At 40.7% G+C, this 10,955-nt stretch overlaps 1 protein-coding gene across 5 annotated transcripts in view; it reads right to left on the reverse strand.

Moving 5' to 3' along the window:
- Positions 1-7,408, reverse strand: part of sdk2b (sidekick cell adhesion molecule 2b) — a 306,701-nt gene extending 299,293 nt beyond the window's left edge. For all 5 annotated transcript variants that reach the window (XM_041974087.1, XM_041974085.1, XM_041974084.1 and 2 more), the window contains exon 1: positions 6,793-7,408. In XM_041974087.1, the coding sequence (XP_041830021.1) occupies positions 6,793-6,880 (88 nt within the window). In that variant the 5' untranslated portion in view covers positions 6,881-7,408. The remainder of the gene's footprint in view (positions 1-6,792) is intronic.
- Positions 7,409-10,955: the final 3,547 nt, after the last annotated feature.

Below are 10,955 nucleotides of genomic sequence, written 5' to 3' on the forward strand. Positions count from 1 at the left end.
GCAGCACGCAAAATGACTGGAGCTTAAAAGAGGCTGTTCATGACTATCATGCCAGCAGTTTTTTGTTCTGGTCAAACTCACTGTGGTGCAAGGCACTTAGAAAATAAAAGACTGTGCAATTCAAAATGTACTCCTTTTCAATCAGACTGTCATTTTGAGGTTACGTAATAAGCAATTTAGAGAGCAGGTCTGGCTGAAATTTTGGGATCAAAGTTCAGAATATACCATGAGTTGAATAAGAAAAATGAAAAGTGCCTGGCATGCCAATGAGGGAATCTGTGAGGAAATGTAGTCTCTGAACAGATAAATGTGAAATGGCCTTTATTGTCTCACCAGTTCTCTTAAAGCACCCTCTGAAGAGAAGCTGCTGGTGGTACCTTTTTTTATGTCATCTCACTCTGAGTTAGCCTGACCTTATTTTTGCCTGTTGTATCCCAGTATGAAAGATACTGAGATTTTAAAGTCCCAACAAACTCAAGCATCCTAAAACTGTTGGTTTTACATGAGTTAACTAGTTTTTAATCAGTCCATCAAAGCACAAATCTTAGGAAGGGCCTCAGGAAGCACTCAGATTGAGATTGGCTTGGTATTGATTTCCCAGAGAAACATGAAAAACAGTGCTATTAGTTCTTAGATGTCATAAAATGAACTGTGATTTAGAGGCAGATTTTCTAATCTAATATTCTGCCTTTTGTTATGTTTATTATGGAGGATTATCTAAATTAGATGATATCAGGCAGTATGAAATAAATGCAAGAAAAACAGACAAGAGTTAAGCAGAATGTTGCTGTGCACATTAAACCTCGATTAAGCTCAAGACAAAAATGCATGACACATATTTACACATATCTCTATTCTTCCCTGCCTTCCTGCCTTTCTCTTTACACATTTACACAGCTGCCACTAAAGGGAACGTCTTCACTCTTGTGAGCACAGCGTGCCCAGACAGTGGTGGCTGAAGCTCTGAAGACATGTCGATGGCAGTCTTGTCACATACATTCAAATCAATAATGAAGAGGATGCTGCTGCACATGTAACAGTGATGCACATGTTGACTGGAGTTGTTTGGAAAGCATTTGAAAGGCAAATGTAAGAACAATAATAAAACATGCTCTGATCGGCCTCAACATTAAAACAACTGCCAGTTAACATTTTGTTATGCAACGTTCTATTGTAAAATCTGCATACTGATATGCATGTGGATGTTTCTGACACATCCAAGCCCTTCTCAAACACTGGGAAAGTAAGACCATCTTGGAAGGAATTCTCTCCTTTTACTTCTGATTAGAGATGCACCGATTGCAAAATTCTTGGCCGATACCGATTTCCGGTTTTTGAGGGGGTCTGACCTGCCAAAACCGGTTTTACCGATACCGATTTTCCATCTAAGAAATCATTATAATCATACAATAGACACCATATTTACTTGGCTTGAGAATAAAACATCAAAAATAAGATATAGTGAGTTTCAACAGTGCCCCCTGAGCAGATTTATTTAGAACACTGACCATAACATTCAGTCCAGTTTACAGGTCAATATAGGAAAAAAACTTTGGTTCAGTTTTGAGCTGTCCGCGTTGAGCTGCTGCGCATGCGTGTCAGCGTGACCGGCCAAAAACCGGAAATGACGACAGTGACCGGCCGGTCACCGATTGGGCCGATTGGATAGAAAACCGGCCTTTTTGATCGGCGGCCGATTGACCGGTGCATCTCTACTTCTGATGACAGCCATTGTTGCCTGGTTTTCCAAATGTTTGGCGTTAAATGTGGACCAAGCTAATGGAGAAACAATGAGATGGAAAGAGTTCAACTAGTAAACCTTAAAGGTAGTACTTGAATCAGAAAACAAAATGGAAGATTTGTCTAACTAATCGGTTAATATTATCCCAAAATTGGATTCCCCACAAAATCAGACCCTCTTTTTTTTGGCCAATTTATTAAAGCAAACTAAATGTAACAGTTCTAAATACACTCAGCAATTTACATCCTTCATAGAGTCATATGCCATGGGTTTCATAAGTCACTTTATTGATCATAAAGTTGTGGAGTTGGCCAATATGTTTAGAATTTGGTTAAGGAGAGTAGAAATGGTGTTAGATGCTGAGCCTGCAGTTTGAGAATTCAATTAACAGAAATCCTCTATAGTAGCAGCCTCCCACAGCAGGATTGTGATGGACACCCACAAAACAGCTTCAAACAGTCTGAGGTTTTCACCTGGCTTCAAAACTCCCAGACAACAACCAGATGGGATCTTACAGCATCGGTGTGAACAAAAATTCCAAAGAGCCTGATCGACTAATATCAGACACTCCAGGTACCAGCCCCCTTATGTTCAGATGTGTTTTGACTTAGTCCTGCTTGGTCAGTAGTACCAAGATGCACATATTGATTCCAAATGTGCTTTTCTATTACTGCACTGCAAGATGTAGGTAGTCTGTGTGAGAGAGCATAAACAGAAATGAGACATATTTACACCTATCAGCTGGTGAGAACTTCACTAATGTGGTATTCAGATTTCTTCCATTCATCCTGAGGCTTTGCCTCTGGCCAAAAACAAAGTAAGTGGGGAATAGACACAAACAGTGTGATTAAAGAGCTAACATAAGGAAGATGTCAGGTCATCACATGTATATTTTTGTATCTGGATAAGAATGTCACTAAAGATCTGTCAATCTGTCACCACCGCCCTCCTCTTCCATCCTTCTCACCTCTCCGTCACATAATGATGCTCTTGTCACATCTTGACATGTCTTGCTGTGACATTTCTCTATTTGAATTAATTCTTTCCCACATGTGTTTATCCTGGTATAACACTTGTGAATAACCTCTTTTAAAACCAGGAGTCAAACAAAAGAAAACATAAAAGTGTACGTTGAGTTTGCCTTTTTCTCTTCACTAGTAAACGGGTGTGTTTCGAGAGTCTCTATTTCTCTTAGGCTAATCCAACAAATGCTTTGTTAGCACATTCCTGTTTGAATTTTTACTATTTGTGGAAATTTAAATATACTGACAGTCTCACTTGGAAACACACTTAATGTATTTAAGTTGCTCTCAATGGAAATCAAGATCAATAAAAACAGTCACAGTTCAAAAAAGTTTAAGTAGAGAAAAACAAAAGGACTTCCAGATACTTTTCGTCTCTCTCTTGGACTTGTCACTACAAGAGACCTTGGGTTGGAAGATTTGTTTTATTGAATGTAGAGGCATGAAACTCCGGACAACCCTCTGAGAAATCTATCATTGGACTTTAACCATGAGTTTTCCTGTCAGCCCTGAATACTAAAAACAATATATTGTGACCTTTTGCCAAATTGTAGTCCTGGCTGTAAGGATCTAGGGCAGCCTCAGTCCTTTTTTTTCCCCCCTCCCCTTCTTTTTGTAAATCATTTCACAGAGCACAGCTGCTACAAGGAAACCAAGATCCCCAGTCTGTCAATTAAGATGAGTGACAAATCAGGACATTTGTAGTCTGGAGACATTCTCTCAACCCCTCTGTCTCCACAAATCATTCACACTCCAATCTCAAAAGGTCCTTTATCTGAGGCTCGCCTCACTTTAGCTTTGTCCAAATCCGCTCATTTTACATACCGAAACCAGCTTTGAAGGTTAACAGAAAATTATCAATATTTTTTTTTTATTTAAAGCACCACTTTATGTAAATAAAACTCTTCAGACATCCGTCGAGTTACACCTTCACTTTATAGATTGGCTTCTGAATTAATAGCAAAATGAGAAACATGCAATGATGACACGGTGGAGAAGACGAGATGCCTCAATGGTGCAAAACCTTGATCTCACAACAATGTGATACTGCCACATGCAATAGGAGCGTCAGGCTTGACATCTGAAAGCCATTGACTGTCTCACTGAAAATATCCACCGCATTTATATGATTATGCACCCTATTTTCTTGCTTGTGATAAGAATGCATCCAATTTAACATTTTTCTGTAGCAGTCAAGAGGTTCTTCAAAACTGCATGCATTTCATTCCAGTGGTACATTTTCAACCCAATCTCCTAACAGATTTAAAATTGAGATGACATCCTTGACTTCTATTTTGCGTCAAGGTCCATTACTAATGCAAAAAGCTAAAAATGGACCACATGTCTAAACATGTTGTGCATCCTCTTTACAGGATAAAATAGTTGATTCTTATGCCAGTGCCTCATCAAACCCCCCACCCCTTGCACATGCTCTGTCCAAACCACACTTATGGATGCAAATCTCTGACAGAAAGAAGTCTTCAAAAAGCTTCCTAAAGTGAAGCTGTATCCAGTTGGCCTAATCAAGAGACGAAGATCCAGAAGTATGTGTGTCAAACATGACATTCCAACAGATCCCTACCCTGCTGTGCCGAGCTCCAAAATAGATTTGTTAAAAAATGACAAAACCAGCAGGCAAGCCCGGTATTGTTTTGGCATGACCTCAGCATAGGAACAGAGTCAATACAGGGAGAGACCAAACCCCTTTTATGACAAAACATCCAGGGTGAGTTTGGGGGGAAAACAAAGGCTGTGCTCACATCTCAGCAATCAAACAGAAAGTTTAAGTGCTGAAGGGTCTTTGTTTGTAATGCTTCCCCATTTTCTGTATGAACATCAAAACCACTCAGTTCAAATGAACGTTTTTCTAGCCATCAGACACAAACTGAAGTATATTTATCAGCGGTGAGATTTTTCTTTCTCCTGCTGTTCACGATGATGATGAATAAGACGATGCAACGTAAAGGAACTGAAGATCGTCTTTCTGTGCTCAACAAGCCCTACAGCAAGACTTCCTCACACTTTGTTCTGATGAAGGCCGTTCTCCCGTCGTTAAAAAGCAGTTTCAGTAGACTGGTCATTAAAATGTGGCAAGCAGCAGCCGACATGTCCATCCAGAGGCATGCTAGTCGCCTCATCATGTTCTTTAATCATCGGGTGGAAAGAGAGTGGCCCACACTAGGGTCACTTTCAACGAGCTGCACTCTGAACGGTCTGAAGAGAGTCCAATTAAATCCTACATTTTCTGACCCAGGAGCGACTACGTAATGGAATCTGAGGGTTGCTGCTGGTGGGACTGAGCAGAAACAGAGTGAAAGTGATTGGCAGCACTTCACTTCATCCCCAGCATACACAGTCACATGGAAGCAAGCATGTTGCTTTATGCACCCGTGAACATCCAAAAGACATGGGCAAAGCCCTCTCTCCAGGCCACTCCTGTATGTGATGTGTTTGTTTTTAGTTTGCTTGGTTTGGTTTAGTCTGCAAAGTATTCAGAGGGAAAGAGAGAATCTGAAATCAGATACAGGCAGTGAGTGCAGGTACAGTTATGGAGTAAAAGGAAACAATAATGTCAAGACTCTTAATCCCTGGGACCCACTGGTTATCAATCTCCTGTAAATGTCAGGCACCTGGATATGGCCTCATGAATGATGGATATCTTCCCTGTTTTATTTTTTCATTCATATTTCCTGCATTGTATTATTGAGTGAGCACCACCGAGGGCTTAGAGTCTGTCTTGAGAGGTAATACTCCCTCCTCACAGTGGCAGCAATACCTGAATCCCAACTAACAGAGTGAAAACTGTGCAGTATAGACGAAAGCAGAAGAAAAACTAGTTTTATCCCTCATTTTATCATCCAGTGTCACCCAAAATAGCTGCAGTACCTTCAAACAAGTCAATACAATGTTTGCACAATGCACCCTGAGCAGGCAAGATTAACTAATTAAGTTGTAGTTTGCTGGGGACTATATGCCAACGCTAGCTCTGGCCCCAAGTATAGAGCCTGATGAAGATGTCTGCACCAAAGCTTCTCTTCAAATGTGACTTTAACAGATATTATTTTCCCAGAACAAGTAGCTTTTCTTTTGGAGAACACATTATAATCAGTTATAGCATCATATTGTATTTATGTAAAAATAAATAAATGAATACACCTGCAGGGATGTGACAGCTGCATGAAAAATAAAGGAAAGAATATTCGATGTTACAGCAAACTCTCTTACTCTGTATTTCCAGTCTCCACAAGAACATTACAGGGTTCTTGTTGGATTATTGCGCAGAGAATCTCATTCCTGCTCCAACTCAGGCAACTACTTATGAAAAATAAAAGAGGGAAAATCAAGTGATGTAACCGATTCCCTGTAAACTACCACGCTTCTTTGCTTGTGCTGCATAATTATCAGAAAACCCAATTAATTTTCAACATTCAATACTCTGCGTGATTGTGCCAGCGTTAATCGCCGCATATCAATGTGAATCTGTTTATCTGCTGCGCTTGTTTGCCGCGGAAAGTTTAGATTCCGGGGGAAAGACGGCTGATTCATTCATTAGTACTTATTAATCAGCTTAACATTTTAACAGCTTGGCCCTTAATGACACGTGTCATTAGAAGCGCTCATTACATCTGTTGTTGCAGGAACGTTGTGAAAAGATGAGTGTAAAAAGAAATGAAACATAGGATTTAACTGGGTAGACTTCTGAGAAGCATGACTGGACATTAACGAAGTTTGGGTAGTAGCTACATGTTAAGTTCAGGTTGTGAAGCATATGGGATTTGGAAAAAGTCTGCTTTTAATGTTGAATCAGAGCTGTGTGTGTCAGTGTGATAAGTAACCAAATACGAAAATTATAAAATGTGTGCGAAAGGGAAAGAATAATGAGAAAATCCAAAATCCATTGCTTTCACACCGGAAAAAAATAAAAAGAAACTTCACATGTAAATTCACCCAAGCAGCACAGCTGTACCGACACACAGTGGGCCTGCGCGATGACTGATCGGCACCGTGCCGAGTCGGTGCCCCTCTTACCTTGAGCTTGTGCGGAGTGGATGAGTAAGGAGAAAAATAAAATCCATGTGGCGCGCCACATCGATCCGTTCCAGTGGTCCTCAAACATTGTTACTGAGAACCGGACAGACTGGACAACAAGTGCCCGGTGAGCTTGAGATATAAAGCAGTGCCCCGAATGCCGGCGTGCTTCTTCTGTCTGTGGGTCTCTTACTGTGTGAAGAATCCGCGTCCACTACAGTCTGGTAGAGCGCACAGAGCTGAGAGCGCAAAGCCGAGCCACTGATGTAGCCTCTGGTGACCGGAGAAATTCGGTCAGACAGTCTTGTCTGTGCTTGAGAGTTAAAATTCGCTCTAGTTCCACAAGCCCCGTGTGTCAGGGTTATATTTTCCCACGAGTGCGTCTCGAAGGAGCGTCTGTTGACTTCTTTGATGAAGTCAGTCAGATGCATCCAGATTAAGTCCAAATACAATCAGGCTCTCTTACTGCACCTGTAAGACGCAAAAAGATATATCTCATACTTCATCCTTTACGCGTCGTGCGTCCTTGAAACGCAGTTTTCTTCTTCTCCTCTTCCTCTTTGCGCCTTAAACTTCAGCCTCCATGCCGTTGTCCGAGTGCTTCCAGATTCTCCAAAGAGAAACAACACACTTTTCCTCGAAGCCTTTCCTTCTGGGGAGAAGCGCAAACCTTCCCGCCCCCTCTCCCGGTAAAGTTCCTCTATACGGCGCACACTGTCAAGGTCGGCAGTTCAGTTTTGACAGCAGCCCCCGACAATAACTTCAGCTGCTCGGAGAGCGGAAGGATGAGAAGGAACTTGCAATGCAGTCACAGAAGCGTGGTCGGAGCGTGCCGAGGAGGAAAACCCGGTGTGTCGGGTGGCGAGGACGAGTCCCGGGTTCTTCATGAGGTAACATTTGGATCTGGTGTTGTGGCTGCGCAGCGCAGGTTGCCACCAAGCGGCCGAGCGCAAAAACACACGCTTACACATACACACACCTTCCCGTTATGGTAGCCAAGCACAACATTTTCAGGAGGCTTTCATGGCTTTCCACATTACAAAAAAAAAAAAAAAAAAAAAAAGTTGAATGAATATAGCTCTTTGTTTAAATGATTTAAGGGACACGTGGATCTTGTGTTGTGGCCAGAGGAGAAACCACTGTGGCGATTTATAATGTGACTGAGTTCACTGACCCTTTAGTATTGTTCCCCCCATGGTATCATAATAAATAAATATATATATATATATATATATATATATAGTATGGCTGCATTTTAACACCGGCTGTGAGCAATGCTGCTGCATGTTTCGGTGGCACTATTCCAAGCATGAATGTAATGTTCATTTTTTCACTCTTTTTAGCTGAGGCTATGAAATATACTGTAATTCACCACTAGGCACTATATATGAAGTACATGACATGAATAGAAAAAGACAGAACTGGCTGTGCAAAGTCGTCACACAGCTAGAAATGAGTGCTGCACGTTATCTTGTCTGAGTAGGACAGGAAGGAGAATAAAGAGGATGAGAGGGTGAGAAAGAATGAGTAGAGGACAGAAGGCGGAAGAGCAGAGAAGGAAGGAGATGAGGAGGAGGAGGTGGGGTGATAGAGAGTGAGCAAATGCTTCCAAAATGACACTAATACTAGAAGAGAGAGAGAGAGAATGAAGAAAACATGACTGAGCAAATGTTCCTGTCTTGAAAGTAGCTTGCCAGAAGAAAGCAGGAGTATTTAATGGTTGTGATATTTTATTATTATTTATTTATTTATTTATTTTTTTGCCAGTGGTAAAGGGGGCCCATCTAAGCAACCACAGGGCAGCGATGAAATAAAGCACCATGGTAATAGCTTTTGTTTCTCCTCAGCATGATTTTCAGGCTCCTTTTGGTTTTCTCTTATCCCCAAAAAGAAAAGAAAAAGCAATACTTTGCACAAAAGTTGATAATGGGAGAGTTAAGATCAGGAGAAGGGAGACAGAGTGCCTCGTCGGCCACCCTCAGGGGGTGCTCAGGGACCCCATTATTATTTTTCAAAGTATTTTCTGTGACTGATCTCAACAAGAAGGTCATTTGGAAAATTCTTGGGCATAGCGTTTTGAGCCCCACAAGAAGCAAAGCAGCTTAACTCCACTGCCTTCTTTCTCCTGCTGATGCCAACACCACCAGGTGTTAGCTCCTGGTGTTGTTGAGCAATGGCTCAGTGTGATCGCAGGTGCAAAAACAGCTTACTGTAAGCTATATTCACCTCAGCATGAGACACACTCTTTTTATGTGGACCCAGAATTAACCGCACAACTGGTAATGATGTAGTTATCCAGTTTCAATTAGTTCAAGTTATTCTGACTGTTGCCCTGGGCGTACATATGTAACGCTATAATAAATCTTATCATGGCTGCCATTTTTGGCACAGCAAAGGAAATAGAAAGGAGGGTGATGTAATATGGAACATGCAAGTTTCTCGTGAAGTCATAATAAAGTCAATTAATTTGCTTGGAAGCATGTAATCTTTGTCAAACAATAATAAAAAAAGTGTTAAAGACAAGCTTTTAACAGCTTGTAAATCATAGAGGCCATTTTTTTCAGTTCACATGCAGTAACTCTCATGACCACTAGATGTCATACATTCTTGAAAATGTTTTTATTTTTTATTTTATTTATGTATTTATTGTTTTGTTTACATGAACAAATGTTTCACATGGATAAAATGGATGGGACCAACGTGATTTTCACATGACGTATATTTATTTTCTCTAATTGGTGTGTCATGTGACATTGTTAGAAAAACACATTGGATTGAATGTGCATGTGCTTCCTCAAATAACTTTAAGAGCTCACACTGCACCATTGAGGACAGAAGACTGCATGGCACCTGAAAGAAGCAAAGTTACAGGAGTAACTACTGTTACTGGACCTTTGGCGGATTGATTATAATTACTATTTACTCCCATCTCATTTTTCACCTGGTGCTTTTACATATTTCTACCAAAGACAGCAACTCATTATACCTAAACCAACTAACCCTTTCTCCTTTGTAAAAAGCTTGCTGTGAAGACAGTTCAGTAGACAATGCCCATACCATGAAAGTGCAAGTTATACAGTTTAAGAAAGTTGGTAACTTGGTCCATAGCAAGATGACTCAAATAAATAACCTCTGCAATGTTACTTTTCATTCTCACACAAGGGCTGTTTTAGTTTCCATATATGGAGTAACATTACTGTCAATTAAGACATATGTGTACAAGTACATGTGTGTACTTGTACTTGAACTTGTAATTTCCCTCTGGGATAAATACAGTATACTTTTATTCATTTTATTGAATTAAAGTTGTGCATACATTTTTATTTTTTTTAAGTGAATTCTTGTCTGGGTAAAATCACATATAAAATGATTAGGATGTATTTAAGTACTTAAAAGTACGGATCACTTCCAGAAAACGCTGTTATATCCAATGCTTTTTGTACAGAAGAAAGATACATTTCTGGCTCTTTATTCTGTTTGATATAAAACTGGTTTTTGTCAGGACTTTCTGGCTCAAGTGAACGTTTAGTCAATCAGCGTTACATTGCATTGTTGGCTTTTTAGAGGACTGCATATCTGTCCATCTGCTTTCATTCTGCATCTATCTTTCGAGGAGTATGATCCGCCTATGAGTCATTTGGTTCAGTTAAACAAACTCCACTAGGTTTGCCCCTATGGCTCTGGTTTGTTTTTAAGGCACCCTGACACTCGAAATCCACAGTCCTGGGGCTGCAGCATCCCAAGACTGAGACACCGCATGTCACAACTTTTTTTGCCCCATTACTTTTTGCATTACTTGACAGCTGCATTTTGCTTTATGGCACTATGCCAGCAAGTGGATATGAACACAACAGCAATTTGAACATGAACCATGGCTGGTTCAGCAAAGAAACCAAAGAGCACATTGTTGGAGGAAGAGAGAAAAAGACAGCTAAAGTGACAGAGGAAGTGGTAGGACAAGAGTCAACATCAGGCTGACTTTTACTGGCTGGAGAGAGCTCGGAGAAGAGACAGGATGCAGGACCAATGCAGAATTAGCCTACACTGGGGGGCATCAAAGTGTGGAAGTTTGCTGAAGTCTATTAGTGCTGCTTTAAGAAACTTCTATTTGCAATTCAAAATCAGTTGTGAAGGTTTTGATACATACAGTATGTGATTTTTGG

This window comes from Melanotaenia boesemani, chromosome 21, assembly GCF_017639745.1.
Source record: "Melanotaenia boesemani isolate fMelBoe1 chromosome 21, fMelBoe1.pri, whole genome shotgun sequence".
Lineage (NCBI taxonomy): Eukaryota > Metazoa > Chordata > Actinopteri > Atheriniformes > Melanotaeniidae > Melanotaenia > Melanotaenia boesemani.